Below are 25,298 nucleotides of genomic sequence, written 5' to 3' on the forward strand. Positions count from 1 at the left end.
CAGGGGGACACGTCTTGCACTGCAGGATTTGAGTCCCTGGCGGCGTAGTGTGTTACTGATAGTAGGCTTTGTTACTTTGGTCCCAGCTCTCTGCAGGTCATTCACTAGGTCCCCCCATATGGTTCTGGGATTTTTGCTCACCATTCTTGTGATCATTTTGACCCCACGGGGTGAGATCTTGCGTGGAGCCCCAGATTGAGGGAGATTATCAGTGGTCTTGTATGTCTTCCATTTTCTAATAATTGCTCCCACAGTTGATTTCTTCAAACCAAGCTGCTTACCTATTGCAGATTCAGTCTTCCCAGCCTGGTGCAGGTCTACACTTTTGTTTCTGGTGTCCTTTGACAGCTCTTTGGTCTTGGCCATAGTGGAGTTTGGAGTGTGACTGTTTGAGGTTGTGGACAGGTGTCTTTTATACTGATAACAAGTTCAAACAGGTGCCATTAATACAGGTAACGAGTGGAGGACAGAGGAGCCTCTTAAAGAAGAAGTTACAGGTCTGTGAGAGCCAGAAATCTTTCTTGTTTGTAGGTGACCAAATACTTATTTTCCACCCTAATTTGCAAATAAATTCATAAAAAATCCTACAATGTGATTTTCTGGATTTTTTTTCCTCAATTTGTCTGTCATATTTTACGTGTACCTATGATGAAAATTACAGGCCTCTCTCATCTTTTTAAGTGGGAGAACTTGCACAATTGGTGGCTGACTAAATACTTTTTTTCCCCACTGTACGTTAGTTGTTTTGCTCTAGGAGACCCACAGGCCTCACAAGACTTTTCTGTTGGTCCCCGGTACCAGTTGAAAAAAATGAATGGAAGTATATATGGAGACTGCCAAAAATAAGGGGTTAAAGACATACACCCCCCTCCCCCCCCTCCACTGTAATGGGTAAAAACAAAACAAAAAAATAGTTTCTTAACTATTAAATTATGAAAAAGATTAATAACATTCCACCCATGAGGCCACTAGTGGGCGATTTGGTCATTTGACTGCAGGAAAGGGGTGAGGAATTGATTGAAGTGGTACAAAGGGAGTTGGTGTACCTTGTTCCTTCAGTCGAATTATCTCTGTGTCGGACCCAAAGCTGTTCCAGGCGGTGCAGTTATAGATGGTCTGGAAGTCAGCAGGGACGATGTTACTCATGGAGAGGGTTGAGATTACCCCCTCATCAGTGCTCACTGTCTCCACCGTGTATCGGCCAGACGTCCCCGACTCCAAGACTGTCTCCTTCCACGACCAGGCCTGTGGCAGACAAAACAGTGAGAATTATATGTTACAGTATGGACGGGGACACAAGCACACAGTAACACAGCCACATATGCTCGCCACATACACACACACCATACACACACACACACACACCAACACACCCACACCTGACAGAAACCAACCAACCTGCCAACACAACCTATTGGGGCATTAAAGATAAAAGGTATAATCCACCTTTGGCTTGGTTAAATGGCTGTCAATGTTCTATCTTCATACAAAGTCAGGCATTATGTCCTAAATGGCACCCTATTTCCTATATAGTGCTCTAAATTTGACCATAGGCCCTGGTCTAAAGTAGTGTAGTGCATAGGGAATAGGGTGCCATTAGGAACGCATCAAGGATCACACCAATCACTCATCTGATTGCTTCAATTTGGGCCACTAAGCCTTTGCTAGTTTGACAGGGTGACATCTGTAAGCCCTCCGTGTCCTGGAGAGACCCATGTAGAGAGCATATTTAGATTGAACTTCTTTCACTCACAACAGGAAACTGATTAGCAGAGTTGTGGAACTCTAGTCACATGACTTGGACTCGAGTCACACATTTTAAGACTTGAGACTCGACTTGATAAAAAATAAAATAACTTGAGACTTTACTTGGACTTGAAGCCTCAAGACTCGGGACTCAACATTAACTTGACACTGATGACTTGAAATGATCTGTCCAGGTTTTGTAACGTTGTTACTCCGCGGATTAGCCTACTCTCCACGCAGCCAGAGACAGTAGCCGCAGCATCGGCCTGCAACAGATTGGCTAGTGAAATGCACATTCGGCCCCTCTGATTGGACTACCAAACTGTCAATCAACACAGGTCGTGTGAGCTAGCGAACATATTACTGATTTGCTGTACAGCTAGGGGAGACCGGGGATGGGTGTATCACTTTTCACCTTTCCATCAGTTTCTCAGAGATCGTTTATGGAAGTGTATTCAAAACTTGATACAAACAACCTACAGTGAGGGAAAAAAGTATTTGATCCCCTGCTGATTTTGTACGTTTGCCCACTGACAAAGAAATTATCAGTCTATAATTTTAATGGTAGGTTTATTTGAACAGTGAGAGACAGAATAACAACAAAAAAATCCAGAAAAACGCATGTAAAAAATGTTATAAATTGATTTGCATTTTATTGAGGGAAATAAGTATTTGACCCCCTCTCAATCAGAAAGATTTCTGGCTCCCAGGTGTCTTTTATACAGGTAACGAGCTGAGATTAGGAGCACACTCTTAAAGGGAGTGCTCCTAATCTCAGTTTGTTACCTGTATAAAATAAACCTGTCCACAGAAGCAATAAATCAATCAGATTCCAAACTCTCCACCATGGCCAAGACCAAAGAGCTCTCCAAGGATGTCAGGGACAAGATTGTAGACCTACACAAGGCTGGAATGGGCTACAAGACCATCGCCAAGCAGCTTGGTGAGAAGGTGACAACAGTTGGTGCGATTATTCGCAAATGGAAGAAACACAAAATAACTGTCAATCTCCCTCGGCCTGGGGCTCAATGCAAGATCTCACCTTGTGGAGTTGTAATGATCATGAGAATGGTGAGGAATCAGCCCAGAACTACACGGGAGGATCTTGTCAATGATCTCAAGGCAGCTGGGACCATAGTCACCAAGAAAACAATTGGTAACACACTACGCCGTGAAGGACTGAAATCCTGCAGCGCCCGCAAGGTCCCCCTGCTCAAGAAAGCACATATACAGGCCTGTCTGAAGTTTGCCAATGAACATCTGAATGATTCAGAGGAGAACTGTGTGAAAGTGTTGTGGTCAGATGAGACAAAAATCGAGCTCTTTGGCATCAACTCAACTCGTCATGTTTGGAGGAGGAGGAATGCTGCCTATGACCCCAAGAACACCATCCCCACCGTCAAACATGGAGGTGGAAACATTATGCTTTGGGGGTGTTTTTCTGCTAAGGGGACAGGACAACTTCACCGCATCAAAGGGACGATGGACGGGGCCATGTACTGTCAAATGTTGGGTGAGAACCTCCTTCCCTCAGCCAGGGCATTGACAATAGGTCGTGGATTGGTATTCCAGCATGACAATGACCCAAAACGCACGGCCAAGGCAACAAAGGAGTGGCTCAAGATGAAGCACATTAAGGTCCTGGAGTGGCCTAGCCAGTCTCCAGACCTTAATCCCATAGAAAACTGTGGAGGGAGCTGAAGGTTTGAGTTCCCAAACGTCAGCCTCGAAACCTTAATGACTTGGAGAAGATCTGCAAAGAGGAGTGGGACAAAATCCCTCCTGAGATGTGTGCAAACCTGGTGGCCAACTACAAGAAACGTCTGACCTCTGTGATTGCCAACAAGGGTTTTGCCACCAAGTACTAAGTCATGTTTTGCAGAGGGGTCAAATACTTATTTCCCTCATTAAAATGCAAATCAATTTATAACATTTTTGACATGCGTTTTTCTGGATTTTGTTGTTGTTATTATGTCTCTCACTGTTCAAATAAACCTACCATTAAAATTATAGACTGATCATGTCTTTGTCAGTGGGTAAACATACAAATCAGCAGGGGATCAAATACTTTTTTCCCTCACTGTACATCTGTCCTTTACAAATTGGTGTTGTTATTATATGTGTAAATCAAACTGCAAATACATGGTATTGTCTTAAATACAAGGAGTAAAGTGTTACAATTTACCCCATGGTCTGGGTTAGTTGTAACAGTGCTTAGGGTGAATTGTAACAGAATGAAAAAGTGCATAAATCATGACATGCAACTAATTATTGAACGCCTTTATTGAGACCATGAGAGCAACATTACCATGCAAAAATAATAATCAATATAAATAATAAAATGTTTTTTTTGACAGACTCATATTTTACCCTCCACTAAATGGTATTTCTCAACCAAACAACAACTAGGCTAAACTAAACACCTGAACGTTTGTGGTGTGTGTGTGAGTGTGTCTCTGTGTGTGACTGAATGTGGGACATGTTCACTTAATCAGAGTCACAGTTGTGACAGTGGTATGCTGTCCTGGGGTACAGGCTTGGTGACAGTGGTATGCTGTCCTGGGGTACAGGCTTGGTGACAGTGGTATGCTGTCCTGGGGTACAGGCTTGGTGACAGTGGTATGCTGTCCTGGGGTACAGGCTTGGTGACAGTGGTATGCTGTCCTGGGGTACAGGCTTGGTGACAGTGGTATGCTGTCCTGGGGTACAGGCTTGGTGGGCCCATCATTTGCATTCCCAGCACTGATCCCAGACCTCCTTGGACTTGATCTTCCTCGTTGGAGGAATCTGAATCTTCTGGTTCAATGTGCTTTGTTTTGGCTTTTTTCTTAGGCAGGACAGTTGTTTGTTGTTGTTCAATGTGGTTTGTCTTGGCTTGCTTCTTTCCAGCAGTATTTTTAGGCAGGGCAAAAACTAATTGCCTTCCAGTGTCTGCTTGATGGGTGTATTCATCAAAATCACAGTTTTTCTCCTCTTCCTACCCTTTGTTGTAATTTTCCTGGGCCCTGCTTTTGGGAAGGGGCGTACATCAACTGGGTTGAAATCAGAAGAGTAATCAGGTGTTTCCCAGCCACAGCCTGATACATGTGGGGAGGTGCCCTGTGAATTGGCTGGAGAGGTGGCCTGGAAGGCATTTGGAGAGGTGGCTTGGAAGGCAGTTGGAGAGGTGGCCTGGGAGACAGTTGGAGAGGTGGCCTGGAAGGCAGATGGAAAGTTGGCCTGGGAGGCAGCTGGAGAGGTGGCCTGGGAGGCATATGGAGAGTTGGCCTGGAAGGCAGCTGGAGGGATGGCTTGAGAGGCAGCTGGAGAGGTGGCCTGGGTGGCAGCTGGAGAGGTGGCCTGGAAGGCAGCTGGAGAGATGGCCTGGAAGGCAGCTGGAGAGATGGCCTGGAAGGCAGCTGGAGAGGTGGCCTGACAGGCAGCTGGAGAGGTGGTTTGGAAGGCAGCTGAAGAGGTGGCCTGGGCACAGTGGGCACAGTGGCCTGAGAGGTGACTGAAGAGGTGACCTGGGAGGCAGTTGGCAAGGCCAGTGTGTTAGCTGGAGCAGGACGATCATTGACAGGTGAGGGTGCAAAGTCACATTCCTGAAATATATCAGCATTGTATGGCCAAATGCCGGTGCACCTGAACCCAGCCTGTACATTGGTGGGTGTTGTGGCACCTGGAAATGCTGTTTTGACAAGGCCTGGAATGTCATATATGGTCATGGTCTTTCCGGGGTTCATCCTCATCCAGGAATCACTTGCAGAGTTCACAATTTTCTTCAGTGGACGGTACACACTCCTGTCCAGGGGCTGGAGCTTGTGTGAACAGTGTAGGGGGAAAGAAAGTGCCAGAGCGCCTACAGAAATCAATGGTCCTGATAGACAGGTGTGAGCTGTGGTTGTCAAGGAGAAGGACCACCTTCCTTCCAGGCTGACCTTGGTATGTTTAGCCAAGTGTTCAAGGAAAATGAGGAAGTCATTCTCCTGCATCCCCGGATCCATTTCCACTTCCAACACATCCAATTGGTCCATCCCATTCAACGTGGTCGTGGTATCTTTTGTGTGGGAAAAGTTCCTATTGCATTTATAGCACAAGCCATTGACACTAGTGTACCCCTTTCTGCTGAGGTGATTGCTCCAACCTGTTTTGTGCCACGTTTCGCGACCACTCTATCAGGTGTTTGTACTGTGGTTATTCCTGTCTCGTCAACATTCCATATAGCATTGCCATCAAAGCTGTATTTAAAAATGTCACACCCTGATCTGTTTCACCTGTCTTGTGCTTGTCTCCACCCCCCACCAGGTGTCTCCCATTTTCCCAATTATCCCCTGTGTATTGATACCTGCGTTTTCTGTTTGTCTGTTGCCAGTTCGTCTTGTCTTACCAAGTCTTACCAGCATGTTTTCCAGTCGCTCTAGTTTCTGTTTTCTAGTCCTCCCGGTACTGACCTTTTTGACTGCCCTGACCCTACCTGCCGTTCTGTACATGCCTGATTCTGACCTGGTTTATGAACTTCTGCCTGCCCTGACCCTGAGCCTGTCTGCCGTCTTGTACCTGTCGGACTCTGAACCTCTGCCTGTCCTTGACCTGCCCTTTGCCTGGCCCCCGTGTTATAATAAATTATCTGAGAACTGAACCATTCGCCTCCTGTGCCTGCATCTGTGTCTTATCCTGAGTCGTGCTAAAAAAACTCTGCCACATTTGTTCTGTTGAAACTTGTGGCCCGTGACAGACTAGTTGCTTCAGCACTCCTAATGGAGAAAGTAGGGTACCGCTTTAGGTAAGATGAGAACCAGTCTGCTCCCGCCATAGAGGTCTCATCCCATGACTGAGGATGCTTGCAACCATATTGTACAGCAAGTTGGTAGGCACATTTCCTGACCTGTAACAATATAAAATACGTTCAATACTTTCCCCAATTAATACTTTACATTAATCATTTACATTAGTACTCCCTCCCTTGACCTTAATTGACACCAACATTAACTGCTAACTTTGCCCTTACTTACTCCTCACTAATTCCTATCAAGTGTTTACCTCACGGGGAGACAATCCATAATATAAATCAGCTGCCCTCAAGAGATACTCTGACAACTTCTGCTCCTGCTCATCCATGAAGACCCTGTTTCCACTACGGTAGCCTACATGAGGAAGCTCTCTCGACCCCTTCTCCAGTAGCTTCTTTCTCTCTTTGCTGAATCTGTACAGCGTCACATGACATATGCCTTACAACTTTGCAACCGATCTGATTGACTTCCCCTGCTCTGCTACATCATTTGATGCTATTTTCAAAGTGTGGAGAGGTACTCCCCTGTCTGTCTTTCTTTCCCATGATCTAGGCATGCTGAAAGTAAAATAAAACATGTACCAAAAACATTCAGTTTTACTTTGGGTTAGTTGTAACATTTTCTCACAAGTTGTTTCAACTAACCCTGACCCTTGCAGACTCTAGCTAGCTTCCATTTTAGCTAAATGTTAAAACTTTAGTATTGCTAACTTGCATCAAATATCTCTACACAGACTGGTTATAAGCCTGATATAAGTATGGTGAACGTAACTACAAAGCAGATGATGCCATCACAAAAACACATTTGGTGAAAATAATTACTTTCTTACCTCAAAATCAGATTTCTGTCAATAGAATCTGCAGAGTATATCACAGAGACTTGCTTTTTCACATGAGGGTTCAGGATTAAACTGAGCATGTGCACAGTGAATTACATGATTCTACCTCGCTCCTGATTGGAGGAGTTGCAAGTGTTACAACTATCCCGTGTTACAATTATCCCCGGTCTCCCATTTAGGATCACGTGCAGCGCAAACATCAAATTGTATGGAGAGAGGATTGGCATAATACATGCAGATCCAAAAATGTGTTGGTGATCAAGAATATTAACTTTACTTTGCAAGCTCAACAGCAATGTGGCATCAAGCAACAATTACTAGCTTAGGCCTATTGGTCTTTTGGCATGTTAAAATGGCTTGAAATTGATAATTTACTTATGAAGCTTGCATTTGGAATTTGTTGATAAAATGAATTATTACTGTGCGCCATAGGTGCGTCTCTTCACTTGCGCTCTCCAAACTCCAGTGGAGAGTGCTTCGTTCTATTGTTGAAATGTTTGCTGTTTCTTTCACATGTTTAAATGCATATATGGTCAATCTATATACATCTAATCCTACAATAATTGCTAGCGTTTCATCATTCCATCCCCGTACCATTTATTGCAACACTTAAGACATTTCTGTTTCATGTTTGATATACATTTTCATTTACCATTTCTTACCCTCTGAGTGGGCCCGATGTTTATTGTGAACATGGATGTTCGCAAGACTCATGAGGTAGAAGTTCTGTTTATTTACTTCAATGTATGGTTTATTTTGTTAATATTTCCAGGGTTATGTCGGAGTTCTGTGTGTCTGTGTCCTATGTCTCTGTCATTCTGGTTGTGCATAATAGGAGCGCACGCCTCAGTGCGCATAGAAATAGGCTACTTAGCCTGCACTCCACGCTTTGGAGTCAGTAGCCTACATTGAATAAGATACAATTATTATTCCATTTATGAATCGTGATGAAATATCATTAATAATAATTAACTCTGATTAAGACAAATTGCCTTTTACATTGTAGAACCAGTTTATTGGTTGTAATTGCCAATTGGGTGATTGTATGGTCCTGGGAGGGGTCAAGTGCTTATATGTAGCTGTTTGAGCTCCTGTTAGACAGATTCGATTTTGTTTTCTCAAGGGGAGGCTGTGCAGTCTTGCCCTCTACCTGTGTTCGTTCAGGACAGGCTAAGCCTAATACAGAAGCTATTTCTTTTGAGATATTGCCCGTGTATATTTGATAAATCTACTTGTATATTTTGATATGATATGGTGCTTTCACCATTGGATCACTAAGACCTGTAAATAAATCTACACTTTGAGCACGTCAACCTGCCTTGCCTTCTGCTGATTTCATGCCCTTCCCACTGCTACAAGTCCCTATTTTATAATTACGTAATCAAAATGTGTTGTAGACACAATAATGAAAAGGGCTGTCTGATAGCCTCAATAAATTGATTTGAGGTTGAACAAGTCATTGCATGTATAGATTTTGTTTTACTTGATTTGAGACTTGACTTGAAAAACTTGACTCGACATGACTTGTCTTTGAATGCACGACTTGGACTTGACTCGAGACTCGACCCATTCTACTTGGGACTCGACTTGAGACTCGGACCTTGTGACTGGAGACTTGCTTGTGACTCGAATAATAGTGACTTGGTCCCACCTCTGCTGATTAGTATAGGTCAGGAATGGGATGAATCCCTCCATTTCCACTGTGAAGTAAATATTAGTCTGTTTCAGGAAAAGGCTTGATATTCTGTTCTCTAAATGAGGATAATGACTTCTAATTTTCAATTCATTTGCCTTCACTTCCTTAATGTATTTAATTACTAGCCTACATGTCTATGAGCTCTTTCTCTACGGACTACGCCCTATTTTTTACATTAGGATAGGATATTCATTAGGATATCATTTGCCCTTGATTGTTCTATGTTAAGTCCTTAGGGTTGTCCTCACCTGACCTACTTTCTTATTTCTTTAGGTCAAGCTCATTCATTTGGTTTGCACTGCATTATAGGGATATTTCACCCATTATTGTTTCCTTACCCTATACAGTCTACAAGGTAAGACAGAAATCCAAACTGTTAAATGGTAAGGAAGCCAATTTGTCATTTTGTACATCTACAGGTAGACTATCCGGACTATCCAAATAAAGTGTAACCAATAATTTAATATGCAAGGATTCCCTCATATAATTTTTTGATCTACTTTTGCCCCATTGGGATCCTTTGTTGCCACCCCACCTATCCTTTGCCATATTTAGGCATACCTCCACATTCTATTCATAACAAATGTCCACTGTCATTCACTGGTCAATGATTGACTTGAGGCGTGAACACGTCTTCATCATGTTAAAACCAATAAGGTCCCTCGTTGGTTGGAACATAGATCAAATCAAATCAAATCAAATCAAATTTTATTGGTCACATGCGCCGAATACAACAAGTGCAGACATTACAGTGAAATGCTTACTTACAGCCCAAACTCAGTTTTAAAATACTTGTTTTTCAGAAGGAAGGAGGGATGTGTGACTCACAATGCGGTCGGGAGGAGGAGTGCTGCGGATGAAACACTTGATCTGCCCCTTCTCCCCGTAGAGGGCTTGCTGCGTCTGGGTGCTGGAGATAGTGGGAGGACCTACAGCACGGCCAAGGGAAAAGCAGTCAATCACTCCAATAAAACACCCACATACATCAACGGCCTATCAACGGGGGAAGGCGAAGGGCACAGGCATTATAATACTTTCTAGTTTACAGTATAATGGAGACTAGTAATTGTTCATGATGAGATTTTAATTAGTTTTTCTTAAGGTGAGATTCAAGGCGCGGTGAAAATAAGGTTGTTTTTATTGCTTAAAGGCTAAGAAATAGAAGAAGAAAGGTAGAAGGTTTGGGTGTACAGCGGAGGACAGTGGAAGGGTTAGATAAAGGTCTAGAGAAAACAAAGTCATTCCAGTTCGCCGTCCTGTGCGTTAGTTCCATTTCAACTCCTCCGCCTGTGAAAGAAAACCTTTGAAATGTGTGACCTTTGACTGACAGTGTGACGATGACAGCCTCCCAAGTCAAGGAGCTCTTACAAATTCCAGGACTGCTGACCATAAGAATAACAAACATTATCTTATTTCTTTCCATTCAACTGCAGCCACATTTCACTCAGAGAAACCCAGGGGCCTGAATTCTGTGTCACTGTTTACAGAAGCAAAACAGACATCAATGGAAAGGAAGAAGCGAGGAAAAAGAATACCCGACTTCAGTAGGGTGGCACGTAGGCTACCGGTTAAGAGTGTTGGGCCACTAGCCGAAAGGTCGCTAGTTCGAATGCCAGAGTCGACTAGGTGAAAAATCTGTCTGTGCCCTTGAGCAAGGGACTTAACCCTAATCGCTCCTATAATTCGCTCCGAATAAGAGCGTCTGCTCAAACCTCTCCTCGGGGACACCCAGACGACTTATTTTGAGGTACCGCTAGTTTGTAATGCTTTTTGGCAGCTTAGTCCACATACTGTTTTGTTTGCTCACCAGGACATAAATTACAGCTACCATTCATTTTGTTAGACGTCTGCTGTGTTCTTGCAACTGCATTCCTGCATAATGTTGGACACTTTCAGACAACGGAACTGTCTCTTTCCCCTTAATTATGTACAGGAATAAAAAGCTGGGGGGGAAGGGGGCTTTCCAGTGCAAAATGGGCTTCTCAATACAGCCAAACGTATTCACACAGGGCTCCTGTGGGGGAGCCCGAGAGATCTGACGAAGGACCGGGAAGCTCAAAGGAGTGCTATAATTAGATTCATTTATTTCCCATGACTTTATCTTGGAGCTGCTCTCCTGAGTCACCAGAGGAGGAAAACAGGGTGGATGTATTTATTGGCGGAGAGGAGATGTCACTTGTTTGTGCTTGGAGTGGGGAGTGAAACCAAGATTCACTAGCCTGGAATCCAAACACTTTCACTGTAAAATATGATTCTTAACCATAACCTGTCCAAATCAGCCTCTGCATAGAAACAATGGTGATGGGTGGGTTTAGCGTAAAAACCCTTGTGGCCAAATGCTTCACCTTTTCAGTTCTTCAAATAATGGACTTCCTGACACAAGCTTCAAGGAGAGAATAAGCCTCCTTCACAAGGAAGGATAAATTAATAAAAGCCAAACCTCACTCTCTCTTATTGGTTCACTACAGCAGAACTGTATTACACTGTATGGGCTCAAGGGTGAAAGCTTTCATCAAAACAGTCAGTCTATATGCCTCCAGAACCCTTTTTCATTGACTGGTTAAACCTGCAATGAGAGCAGACAATAAGAGAGCCCCTTTGGCAAGCGAGAGGGGGAAAAAAGTACAATTTCGAGTCAGCCATTTTGTGGTGCTACCTACGTCTCTGCATATTCTTGTGCTATGAATTTTATGATGATATCCCGGCTTCAGAAATTCTTCTACGGAGGAGTTATTCGATAGAGCTCGCCATCGATTGCCTGACCTTGTCTTCAGGCATATCAAACAACTGTCTTTGTTGACTATTTATTGATTAGTTAAAAAAGGTTGCAATAACTTCTCATTTAGCCTTGGCCAGCTGTTGCTGCACTGAGATAAGGCTGGGAGATCAGTCCATTTGCAATCGATGTAAAGACGTGTTTAATCACCTTTTTCATCTTTAATTACATTTATCCTGTGTTGTTTATTTCTGGTGCAACATGCTCATTCCTAGGTGAAGTCATTGTCAATGATATTGATTATATTAACGAACGCTAACAGACAATGACAGTTTTTTTCCTTTCAGATAACACACATATTTCCAATATGTCAAATATATGTATGTATGTATGTTTATGTTTCAAATATTTCCTCTGAAAGACAAGGAACAATTGAAAGTACACTAGTCTCAAGCAAACATGAAGGCTAAGCTTTGATGTCAGAAAGCCTGGAGACATCAAAACATATCTGTAATAGGAGTAGGGTTAGGTAATATTATGATAGTATCGGGTATCAACGATGATTTACAGCCATTGTGATATGACAGATATCCTTTAATTGAAATAGTTAACAGTTCATTTTTACACACTAAGTTACAGTCCTAGCTGTAAATCCATGATTTTTTTCATCCTGTCAAAAGCAAACTATGTTATTATGACCCACTGATCTTGACACCACTAGCATAAATATGTCTCTGCTTTTACCATGTTATCCCTGAGTCCAGCTAGCCTGAAACATGCCCCTGAGCTTGGAACAACTTCCACATTCAACTTGGAAATGAATTTAGCATTCATCCACATGTGAAGTGTACTTACCATTCACAGTAAGCGACACTTCCTTCTCTCCAGCTCCAACTCGGGGGACCACCGCCCGGCATACGTACTTCCCAGCATCCTCCTGCCTCACCGCCTTGAGCGTCAGGATGTTCTCGTTGCTAAGCACCTGTGGAGGGTCAAGGTCAAAGGTCAGGCTGGTGATAAAACGCTCGCCTCTGAATTCAAGGCTGCAGCCGAGTCCTTCCGTCCAACCCTCGTATCAGCCAATCGAAAACCCAATAAGCACTCACCAAAAGGAGAGTGATGGCACACACTTAGTCGTCTGCAAGGCCACCTGAGCCACTGCTTTAATAAACGGTATGAAAGAGTATGTTAATCTCAGAATATCAACATGAACTGCATGGGTGGAATTGCCTATACCACAGACTGAAACCAGTGGACCATGTAAAATAGATTATTTTTAACCGATACCATTATGAAGGTAAAGTATGATGTGTTGAGTGTCTGGGCCCATTTCTAGTTTTTCTATAGTCTCTTGAAATGTCTGAATTTGATGACAAGTGCTTTTCAAGGTTAACTACAGAGAATAGCTGCTGCATTGGCACAGTATAAAAATGAACACCTGTAGAATAGAATACACCTTAGAATATAAGAGAATAGAAAATAAAATAAGACAATAGAATAGACTAGAACAGGATAGGCTAGAACAGAATTGAATAGAATAAAAATGTATTAGAACTGAATATAATATAATAGAACAGAATATAATACGTTATTGCCCTGAAGAGGGAATGGGTCTTGTACAATAAGCACAATAGAAAAGGATGATGGTGATTACAATGCCTACCACTCCAGAGCCGCGTTTCATCCATACGATGGTGAGGGAGGGGTTTCCTGTCCAGGCACAGTTGAAGATAGCGTCTGATCCCTGGTCCACCTGTAGGGACTGTGGCTCAGCAGCCATTCTGGGCCCAACTGGAATCACAGGAACAGAAATGGTTAGACTTTATTTGGATAGTCGTCTATAGATGATCTACAGATACTCAAGCTACGGCATCAACAAGCTAACAACTTCAACTCTGTTGATACGTTACAACTTGTGGGGTTAGGGTTACGGTTACGGTTAGGGTAAGGATTAAGGTTAGGGCAAGGGTTAGTGGATAGTTAGTTGAAATCTTGTTGACAGTTAGCTGAACAGCTACAAACCATCTATTTGGGACTATACATGTACTGGATGTGATTCCTACTGCCTGTAGCTAGCTAGTTATAGTTCCTGAGTGTGTTTTCTTGGGGATTACTCACAGTAGTAAGTGTGTGTGTGTGTGTGTGTGTGTTACTTGCGGACTACTACTCACAGTAGACGTCCACGTTCCTGCTGATGTTGGTGCTGCCCAGGGCATTGGTGACCTCACAGGAGACAGGCTCAGTGAAGAAGGAATGGTCCACAATGACCTCATAGGTGTCACCTGACACCTCTCTGATGATGCTGCCCCCTTTGGCCCACCTGAATATAGGTCATGACAGAGTAGGTTAAAGTTAGACCTAGACCCTGATCTTGGGTCAGTTTTGCATTTCCCCCACTAATGGTTAATGTTAGTAATGGGAGAAGGGAAGCTGATCCTATATCTGTACCTATATCTGTACCACTCTGGGGGAAACATCCACAGTCACAACAGGGAAGAGGGAAGACAATGTGGGCAATGTAATCCAACCAGTAGCGGCTTTGGAGGTGGATATCAAAGACACAAGCTTAACCAGACTCCAAAGTATTGCAAAACATAGGAACATATTGCAATACATAGGAAATATGGTGCAATTTGGGACACAACCAGCGAAAATGTGTTGCATTCAAGCGCAATTTACTGCTGTGGTCTGCACTTCGCCGAGCATAGCGAAACAACAAAAGAAAAGGTGGCTTTTTTGTTGTTTCGGTGCATTGCTTTTTTCTTCTTCATTTGAGCATATTCACATGCTGCTTGGGAGTCTGGTTGAGGAGGAGGCAGAGGGGAGGAGGAGGGGAGGCGGAGGAGGAGGAGGGGAGGCGGAGGGGAGGAGGGGAGGAGGAGGGGAGGAGGGAGGGAGGGGAGGAGGAGGGGAGAAGGGAGGGAAGGAGGGAGGGGAGGAGGGAAGGGAGGAGGAGGGGCGTTATGATATAAGTGCTCTCACTTCGTCTCTGTCTTTCGCCCGCTTTGATGCTGAAGTCATTATATTGAAGAAGAAATAAATTGCCTGGTTGAAGAACCTTGCCCGGCACAAGTATATCCCACTGCCAGTAACAGGCAGATCAAGCCCCTGAACAAACAAACTATTGTTTACATTGACAGAAGGGCAACAAGTTGAAGAGATAAATACAAAGGACCCAGTTTGGAATAAATGTGATTAATTATTATGTAGGCTAGGCTATACATTGGAACAAAACATAACTTGAGGATTCTGAGTGAAAAGAGCGATGAATCATGCATAATTAACTTGGACGAACATCTTTGAATATCAAATGTGTTGTTGTTTGTTGTGTGTAATGCTATGGTAGAAAAGATGGCCTGGTTATAGATGTCACAATTTAGAGAATAAGATTATGAACATGCAAAACTTCCTCAGTGAATACAGACAACACAGACATATCCTAGATTTCTTGTCAAAACCAAAGAAAAGCAATCACAAAAAGTACTGTTTTCATGTGTTGTGTTCATTGTTGTAACTCTATGATTGCGTCCCAAATGGCACCCTTTTCCATATATAGTGCACTCGTTTTGACCAGAGCCTTATGGTCCCTGGTCAAATGTTGTGAAGATGCTGGAGGAAACAGGTACAAAAGTATCTATATCCACAGTAAAATAAGTCCTATATCGACATAACCTGAATGGCCGCTCAGCAAGGAAGTAGCCACTGCTCCAAAACCGCCATAAAAAAGCCAGACTACGGTTTGTAACTGCACATGGGGACAAAGATCGTACTTTTTGGAGAAATGTCCTCAGGTCAGATTAAACAAAAATGGAACTGTTTGGCCATAATGACCATCGTTATGTTTGGAAGAAAAAGGGTGTTGCTTGCATGCCGAAGAACACCATCCCAACCGTGAAGCACGGGGGTGGCAGCATCAGGCTGTGGGGGTGCTTTGCTGCAGGTGGGACTGGTGCACTTCACAAAATAAATGGCATCATGAGGAAGGAAAATTATGTGGATATATTGAAGCAACATCTCAAGACATCAGTCAGGAAGTCAAAGCTTGGTCGCAAATGGGTCTTTCAAATGAACAATGACCCCAAGCATACTTCCAAAGTTGTGGCAAAATGGCTTGAGGACAACAAAGTAAAAGTATTGGAGTGGCCATCACAAAGCTCTGACCTCACTCATAGAAAATGTGTGGGCAGAACTGAAAAAGCGTGTGCGAGCAAGAAGGCCTACAAACCTGACTCAGTTATACCAGCTCTGTCAGGAGGAATGGGCCAAAATTCACCCAACTTATTGTGGGAAGCTTGTGGAAGGCTACCCGAAACGTTTGACCCAAGTTAAACAATTGAAAGGCAATGCTACCAAATACTAATTGAGTGTATGTAAACTTCTGACCCACTGGGAATGTGATGAAAGAAATAAAAGCTGAAATAAATCATTTATATCACAAAATAAATGGCATCATGAGGAAGGAAAATTATGTGGATATATTGAAGCAACATCTCAAGACATCAGTCAGGAAGTCAAAGCTTGGTCGCAAATGGGTCTTCCAAATGGACAATGACCCCAAGCATACTTCCAAAGTTGTGGCAAAATGGCTTGAGGACGACAAAGTAAAAGTATTGGAGTGGCCATCACAAAGCCCTGACCTCACTCATAGAAAATTTGTGGGCAGAACTGAAAAAGCGTGTGCGAGCAAGGAGGCCTACAAACCTGACTCAGTTATACCAGCCCTGTCAGGAGGAATGGGCCAAAATTCACCCAACTTATTGTGGGAAGCTTGTGGAAGGCTACCCGAAACGTTTGACCCAAGTTAAACAATTGAAAGGCAATGCTACCAAATACTAATTGAGTGTATGTAAACTTCTGACCCACTGGGAATTAAATGAAATAAATAAAAGCTGAAATAAATCATTCTCTCTACTATTATTCTGACATTTCACATTCTTAAAATAAAGTGATGATCCTAACTGACCTAAAACAGGGAATTTTTACTAGGATTAAATGTCAGGAATTGTGAAAAACTTAGTATAAATTTATTTGGCGAAGGTGTATGTAAACTTCCGACTTCAAATATATATATATATATATATATATATATATATATATATATATATATATATATATATATATATATATATATATATATATATAATAGTGTAACTTTTGACCAGAGTTTCCCTATGGGCCCTGGTCAAAAGTAGTGCACTATACAGGGGATAGGGTGCCATTTGGGACAAGCCAGACCCCAGATGCCCTACGACAGTCTTCCATTTTGCCAAAGACATTTCATCACAAGGACACAGTGGACAGTGACAGCATTGAAGGAGATCAAGTAAACCAAATCTCCTGCAAATCAGAAAATATTTCACTCCCTTACTAAAACACAGCTTGATGATGGCGAGGACGAATTTTAAAAGGTTGATGCTGTCTGCTGTTAACGTCTCTTCAACATCCCTTCTCAATTCTGCTGTTAACGTCTCTTCAACATCCCTTCTCAATTCTGCTCTTAACGTCTCTTCAACATCCCTTCTCAATTCTGCTGTTAACGTCTCTTCAACATCCCTTCTCAATTCTGCTGTTAACGCCTCTTCAACATCCCTTCTCAATTCTGCTGTTAACGTCTCTTCAACATCCCTTCTCAATTCTGCTGTTAACGTCTCTTCAACATCCCTTCTCAATTCTGCTGTTAACGTCTCTTCAACATCCCTTCTCAATTCTGCTGTTAACGTCTCTTCAACATCCCTTCTCAATTCTGCTGTTAACGTCTCTTCAACATCCCTTCTCAATTCTGCTGTTAACGTCTCTTCAACATTCCTTCTCAATTCTGCTGTTAACGTCTCTTCAACATCCCTTCTCAAATCTGCTGTTAACGTCTCCTCAACATCCCTTCTCAATTCAAATGTAACCTTTCTTTCTGCTCTCTTTCAAGCCTGTGAATGTCAGAACAGAACAGTGCTACATGTCTGATGCTTATCCTTTTCCCAGTCACTTCTGAATTATTCAAGAACAATAGTATATAAGCACAGCTTTTGAATATGTGACCCCACATAACTGTATGCACGAAGGAATCCATTTAGCTTTTTACAGTTATTGAAGCGCTGTTCATGTTGTCTATGATCTTCCGCTGTCAAATTCGAATGCAGGGTGGCAAGCACGCACATGCACAGACACACACAGAAACACACTTCCCAGAGGACCAAAAAATTGAACAATCAAACAAGTTCATGTCCATACACACGGACAGAGTTTGTGTTCACAACACCCACATGTTCACAACAAATAGCCGTCAAGCCAAGCTAAATCAGTGCAATTGATTCTTTCTCATCAGACACCTCAGTAGTGACAACAGAGAAGAAAAAAAAAACAGCAGCAGCGACACCAACACCAGAACCCCCCGTGTGGATAAGAAGCGTACTTTATTTGCAAGCGAAACTCATTCGCCTCTCTCCCCATCGCTGCCCCTCTAGGCAGCTTTATGAGAAACAAACAGTTGCTAATAGAGTTAGTTGCCAGATCCTCCATCCCTCCCTCATTCACACACTCACTCATTCACTCACTCACACTGTCTCGGCAGCTTTATGAGAAACAAACAGTTGCTAATGGAGTTAGCTGCCAGACCTCCCTCTCTCTCAATCTCTCTCCCCTTCAGCTTGCTGTCTGCCTGGCAGAGGTAGGACTAGGATGCACAACAAGGCAGTTGAAATGAATTGTTTCACGGCAGCTACCTGTCCCCCTTCTGTCTGACAGATTGGCTCTGAAAGCATACCCCTGTGCTGTCACCACTCTATCGTTCAATCGGATGGTCTGTATTACATTTTCTCTTCCACCTCTAACAATTGAGCTTGAATGAAAGACCACCTGGAATGCGTCTCAAATGGCACCCTATTCCCTAGATAGAGCACTACTTTTGACTAGGGCCCATATGGCTCTAGTCAAACATAGTGCACTATGTAGGGGATAGGGTGCCATTTTGGACACAACCCTGATTACCATATATTATTACCATGACAACAGATTAGATAGTAATCTCCAAACCATTAGGTCTGGAGTCCAACCCATCTCTCCAAGCGTCCTCTCCATACCTAGTCTGAGTAAAAGGAAGAAGAGAAGGAGGTCTGGAGCTTCTGAGATAAGAGACACCTCCCTCTTCCTATCCCTCACTATTCCTTACATCCAGATTCCAGGCCCAACCTCACAGCATCGACAGCATCCTGCTCTGAGCTCTCAGGCCTCTGAGAAACTCTCCTCGTTTTACACGGAAAAGGGCAGCTCTCAGGTGATCAATAGCCACGCTTCGGCTAAGAGAGCATTAAGAAGGCAGTGAGAAACGAGCCTGTCCTTATGCAGCATTAAAGAAAGAGGAGGACTAGAGAGGGGGTTGCGTCCCAAATGGCACCCTATTCCATTTGTAGCGCACTACTTTTGGTTTTTGACTTAAGGGGCTAGGATTTTCTTGACTCTGGTCACAATTTTTTCTGTATAAAGGGCTTGTTGAGTCACATGGATAGATTGCTCTTACTACATCCTATCTTCAAGGGGAAGTTCAGCATTGCAGTACATTTGCTCCTATCATTGAATTTTAACTAGCGGTGGCTAAAGTTAGCTGCCGTTTGTAGTGGCTGTTTAAAACAAACAGAACCATGGATTACAGTTTCTCCTGGTCTATAGACTACATTCAGTGTGAGGAACCATCTAACATTAAGTTGCAAAATACTGTACAATCATCAACAATCATGTTATGGTATTCGGATTTGATCATTTTCAACTTAAAAAGGTGCCACAAAGAACCTAAGTGTGTGACACGCTGAAAAAAACACAACAATGGCAAATGTTCAATGACAAGCAGTATGGTACCAGGGTCGGGTCAATTCCATTTAAATTCAAATTTCAGTCAATTCAGCAATTAAACCAAATTCTAATTCCAATTACAAGTTGTACTAATTTACAGTGCCTTGCAAAAGCATTCAGACACCTTGGATTTCTTCACATTCTATTGTGTCATTTTTTTGTCAATAATCTAGAAAAATTATAAAATGTTTTAAAGATGAATAAACATGTAATAACTAAAATAAAGTCATTGCATAAGTCTTCAGCTCCCTGAGTCAATGACATGTTAAAAAAAGCCTTTGCATCGATTATAGCTGAGTCTTCTTGGGTAAGTCTCTTAAAGAGACTTACCCAATATTTGCCCATTATTCTTTTCAAAATTCTTCAAGCTCTGTCAAGATTTTGAGGATCATGGCTAAACAGACATTTTCAAGTCTTGCCATAGATTTTCAAGAAGATTTAAGTAAAAATTGTAACTTGGCTACTGAGGAACATTCAATGTCTTCTTGGTAAGCAACTCCAGTGTAGATTTGGCCTTGTGTTGTAGGTTATTGTCCTGCTGAAAGGTGAATTCCTCTCCCAGTCTCTGGTGTAAAGCAGACTGAAGCAAGTTTTCCTCTAGGATTTTGCCTTTGCTTAGATCCATCCCATTTCTTTTTATCCTGAAAAACTCCCCAGTATTTGCCAATGTCAAGCATACCCAAACAATGATGCAGCCACCAACATGCTTGAAAATAAGGAGGCAGTTACTCAGTGCTGTGTTGTGTTGTGTGGGATTTGCCCCAAACATAAGGCTTTGTATTTGTGTCAAAAAGTGTATTCCTTTACTGTGTTTTTTGCAGTATTACTTTAGTGCCTTGTTGCATACAAGATGGATGTTTTCAGTATATTTGTATTCTTGTGGAGTCACTACAATATTGTTGATCCATCCTCAGTTTTCTCCTATCACAACCATTGAACTCTGTAGCTGTTTTAGAATCACCAATGACCTCAATGTCAGTTTCATTCCTGTCCTGCAGCTCAGTTAAGAAGGATGAATGTATCTTTGATGTGTCTGGGTGGTTTAATACATAATCCACAACATAATTATCAACTTGACCATGCTTAAAGCGATATTCAATGTCTGATTTGTTATTGTTACCCATTTACCAATCACTCCCCCTCTTTATGAGGCTTTCGAAAAGCTCTCTGGTCTTTGTAGTTGAATCTGTGCTTGAAATTCAATACTTGACTGAGGGACCTTATAGATGCTGTATGTATGGGGGACAGAGGAAGGGCTAGTCATTAAAAAATCATGTCAACCCCTGTTATTGTCACGACTTCTGCTGAGGCTGCCTCCCCTCCTTGTTCGGCAGACTTCGGCGTTCGTCGTCACCGGCTTACTAGCCACTGCCTCTCCATATATCATCATTCCATTTGTCTTGTCTTGTCAATTACACACACCTGGTTCATATCCCCTCATTAGTCTGTGTATAAGTGTTCCCTCTGCTCCCTTGTCCTTGTGGGTGATTGTTTTATTTGAGTTGAGTGTAGCTCAGTGAAGCTACTCGTACCTTGTATTGCCGGGGTAGATTATTCCCCTGTGCCTGTATTTTGTTGGAGCTACCCGTACCTTGTATTGCCGGTGTAGATTGTTCCCTTGTGCCTGTATTTTGTTGTCGCTATCCAGCGCAACTGTGTACGACGGAATAAACTCTGTAAACCCTCCTGCGCCTGACTCCTTCTAATCACACTCATCACAGTTATTTCACACAGAGTGAGTCCATGTAACTTATTATGTGATTTGTTTAGCCAGATTTTACTCCTGAAATAATTTAAGACTTGCCTAAACAAAGGGGCTGAATACTTATGCAATGACTATATTTTATGTTTTTATTAATACAAATCTTTCACTTTGACATTGCAGAGTATTTTGTCTAGATTGTTGACTGGAATTGAAATGGAATTGACCCCTACCCTGTACGGTAAACAACAAAGTGCACATATTCACAACCCCCACTAATGAGCCAGATCATCCCCGTCAACCTGTATTATTAGCCACAAAGCATTGTTGTCGAGGTGGCAAAATCGCTCCAGCCAGGTCTATTTCACATCAAAGGGATGTGCCACTGTTGTTTTGCGTAAACACTTTTGTTCCATTTAATGTGCAACCGCCGCTAATGCCAAAGCATATGCAGGCCTTTGATATTTACAGAGGCTCGTAGCCCTCCTCTTGTTTCCATGCTAAAATAGAGATGCTTCTGTAATCAAATTCAAACACCAGTTTGCAATTCACAGGAGGGGCGCCACACAGAATAATAAACAACTACTTTTTCTATTACTGTCAATTATATGGGGGATTGTCCCTTTCGCAATATCGGAACCAATAAGGGGTGGATGGTGGTTACTGGAATATTACTGTAGTTGCTAACTTGCTTATTGCAGTGCAATATGCTGGATGATGGCATGTCAAAGCTCTCTGTTGTTCATGACAGCTGGTAGTTATTGTATGCACTATAACAGTATACTGTCATGACAATTAATGTTCCAGGAGCAGGGATATCCCAAACCACTTAGAGATATAAGGCAAATAAATGGTAGCAATCATACAGTGATATTATCCCTAAACCTATAAGAAACATTGTGTGGACTCAAACACTTTCCGAGCAGCTAGATTTTTGCCTATAGTGTATTTTCTGGGCAGAGGCTAACCATCCTCAAATAGACTACTGAACCCAGTCTCCTCTCTCTCTCTCTCTCTCTCTCTCTCTCTCTCTCTCTCTCTCTCTCTCTCTCTCTCTCTCTCTCTCTCTCTCTCTCTCTCTCTCTCTCTCTCTCTCTCTCTCTCTCTCTCTCTCTCTCTCTCTCTCTCTCTCTCTCTCTTCTCTCTCTCTCTCTGCACCAGACATCTTCTCTGGCAGTGTTCCCTCACCTGGCTGACCTGCACCAGCATGTGCTCCTGGACCTCCTCACCCCCTGGCTAGAGGATGTGGGTACAAACCACAGGAAACCCTTGTGTGTTGTGGTTCACTTTGTGCCCCCTCTGTGCCAACCTAATGCAGTCAGTGCCTGCCCCTGCACTGGCAGAGGCAGATGGTAGTGATGTATGCCACGGTCTCAGGGACCCCTGCCCATCTATTATCAATGTGATGCCAGCTGCTGGCAGGGAGTTACGGTCTAAGGTGACCTCTGGGTACATTTGACACACTTTTTTACGCCGACTAACCACCTGCCCCACACCGGACTGCCTACGACAATGTGAAACATATGGCGATGTTTCCTGTGTCATACCCCAGTAGAGATGCAGATCTTGGAAAGAGAGACTACGGCACTCCTTATGCAGCCTGAGAGGAAAGTATACAGACTATTAATGTGGATATAGACCTACTGAACACATCATAAGCACATCAAATAGTAGAGATTTTGGGTCACCCAAATTAAAGACTTCAATCGGAGAAGAAAATAGGTGCAGATGTAATGCGTTTGCATGTGTGTGTGTGTGTGTGTGTTTGTGTGTTTGTGTGTGTGCAGGTGTACTATCTCACCTGTAGTGGATGACGGGTGGGTTAGCCTTGGCAGAGCAGTGGAACTTCACCAGGTTGCCCTCCAGTATGGGCTGGGGCTCCACAGATAGGTTGACAAGAGGCAGGTCTACATGGGTGAGAACAGAGAGTCAGTCTATAAACCAACACCAGAGTACCTGCATGTGGTTAGTTGAAATGGTCAAATGGTTTAGTGTCTGTAAAACCAGATTGTAGCGTAAGTGGAGCCAGACGTGTGTGTGTGTGTTTGTTGTTTGTGTGTGTGCATGTGACCGCAATCAAAGGGAGATGTGTGTGAGTGGAGCGTGTGAGTGCAAGCAGCAGGCTGTAAACAACTGTATAAACATTGTTGCTGTGGTTGGGGTTTGATGCTATCCTGACCCCCGTAAGACATTTTCACACGGCAGTGCTTAAACCGGTTAATTAAGGATTCACTCAGTAAAATTCCATTGGAGATAAAATAACAAAACAAAGCAAAGAACAAACATAGCGGAAAGAGCTTGTTAATTACTCTCCTCTGTAATGGCTGATATTTCCCATTAAGATAAATTCGAGCCTCGGTTCGCTTGCTAATTGCTACATTAGCAATTTAATCAACTTTTTATAGAATATCCGTGATTAAGGACAGCTCCGGATAAAAGTAACAAACACAGAAATTAAACAAATTAAACAAACAACAGTGTTGAGACGAATGTGCTGAATGTGCCTTCAGTGGGAGCGTTGTGAGCTACTGTATGTCTTTGCTTTTGTCGGGCTATTTTTAAAGCAAATCACAATTAGTGAAATAGTCAGCCGCTGAAACGTATGAAACGGAGTGGGACTCTGCGCAAATACGACTGTATCCCAATTACCCCTGACACTAGTCAAGGCCACGCCACAGATGGATAGCTGAGCCAGGAACCATCAAACGCTCTCTCAACCTATAACTCTCAAAGTGCTTTAGACGTGTACAACGATGGGTCCCTTCTGTGCTGCTACTTCCAAAAACCCTCTCTGTGATTTTCTTCAAAAGCGCTGCAGATCTCTGATAGAAGCTACTGTAATGGAACTCCCCTCCACTTTGCCTTGTGTCGTCTTGATTGTGACTTATCAGGAAAAGGTTTTAAAAGTGCATCCTTGAGTATAAAAATGTACCTCCTGACCCTTTGGCCAAGGGGAGATTATGAAAATCTATTTGTGTAGCTTAATGTGTTTTTCATTAAACAAATGTATTATTGATAATAACTTTAATCAACTTTCATTTACAATAGTGATGGATTAAAGGGGATGTTCATTACTTCTCCGTAAGATTAAAGGGGGTGTTCGTTCCTCCCCTATAAAGGCCTTGTGGGAAGCTTTGCTCTAATATTACAGGTCAAAGATTAACAATTTACTCCCAGCTCTGTGGAAAAATAAATAATCCAGATAACCTTACGAAATATAAAGCAGCCACTGAAAAATGAACATCCTCAGGTTAAGTCTTAAACTCCTTGCTATATGTTGAAGAAACACTTTTATATTAGGAATATAAATCAGGCAGAGTTTTTTTTTAATCCAAACACCCTTTTATGAGCACATTGTGATAGCTACAGAAGTTCACTACCTTACAAAAAAAGATTGCAGTTTTGAAACTGCAGTAAAAGTGCAGTAACTGCAGTCGACTTTGGTATTTTGGACGCAGTAATTGCAAAATAAAATCAAATGTAACTACATTTATACTGCACTGTAACTGCAGATACACTGCAAAATTACTGTAGTAAAAAAAAACAGTGTTATTTTGGATGCAATATTTGCAGTATACTGCCGTTATACTGCAATCTAACTGCAGTTATACTGCACTCTGACTGCAATCTTTTTTCGTATGGGTAGCATCAAAGGCATTTCCTTGTTCACCCATATATATTTCTGTCCGAGCGCAGTTGCGTCGATTGCATTTCCCATGACCACCGTGGGCAGGTCAGGCATGTTATTGGAGTGAGAGCTGTAGCCAAGCTGATAGAAGTACAGTGTAGGCTAACTAGGGGATCACAGGATGCCACTCTTTGATGAGGTTTACTTTAGACCTTCTTAAGGCACTTGGTGGTACTCTGGACTTTATTTCCCAGAGTACCACCACCGCCTGAGGGGGCAGGAGACACAGGAGGAGCCCTCAAGGTGTTCCCTGAGGGCCTAGGCTCTCAGCTGGGGCCAGTTCAGTTCAGCTGCCACAGTT

At 42.7% G+C, this 25,298-nt stretch overlaps 1 protein-coding gene across 2 annotated transcripts in view; it reads right to left on the reverse strand.

The window, feature by feature from the left end:
• The window catches only part of kirrel3a (kirre like nephrin family adhesion molecule 3a), a 242,585-nt gene that overhangs the window by 24,484 nt on the left and 192,803 nt on the right, over positions 1–25,298 (reverse strand). For both annotated transcript variants that reach the window (XM_041893694.2, XM_041893693.2), the window contains exons 6-11: positions 23,111–23,216; positions 13,940–14,088; positions 13,432–13,559; positions 12,624–12,750; positions 9,881–9,981; positions 1,047–1,245 (exon numbers count right to left, since the gene is read on the reverse strand). In XM_041893694.2, coding sequence (XP_041749628.1) covers positions 1,047–1,245; positions 9,881–9,981; positions 12,624–12,750; positions 13,432–13,559; positions 13,940–14,088; positions 23,111–23,216 — 810 coding nt within the window. The remainder of the gene's footprint in view (positions 1–1,046; positions 1,246–9,880; positions 9,982–12,623; positions 12,751–13,431; positions 13,560–13,939; positions 14,089–23,110; positions 23,217–25,298) is intronic.

The sequence above is a fragment of the Coregonus clupeaformis genome, chromosome 13, assembly GCF_020615455.1.
Source record: "Coregonus clupeaformis isolate EN_2021a chromosome 13, ASM2061545v1, whole genome shotgun sequence".
Classification (NCBI taxonomy): domain Eukaryota; kingdom Metazoa; phylum Chordata; class Actinopteri; order Salmoniformes; family Salmonidae; genus Coregonus; species Coregonus clupeaformis.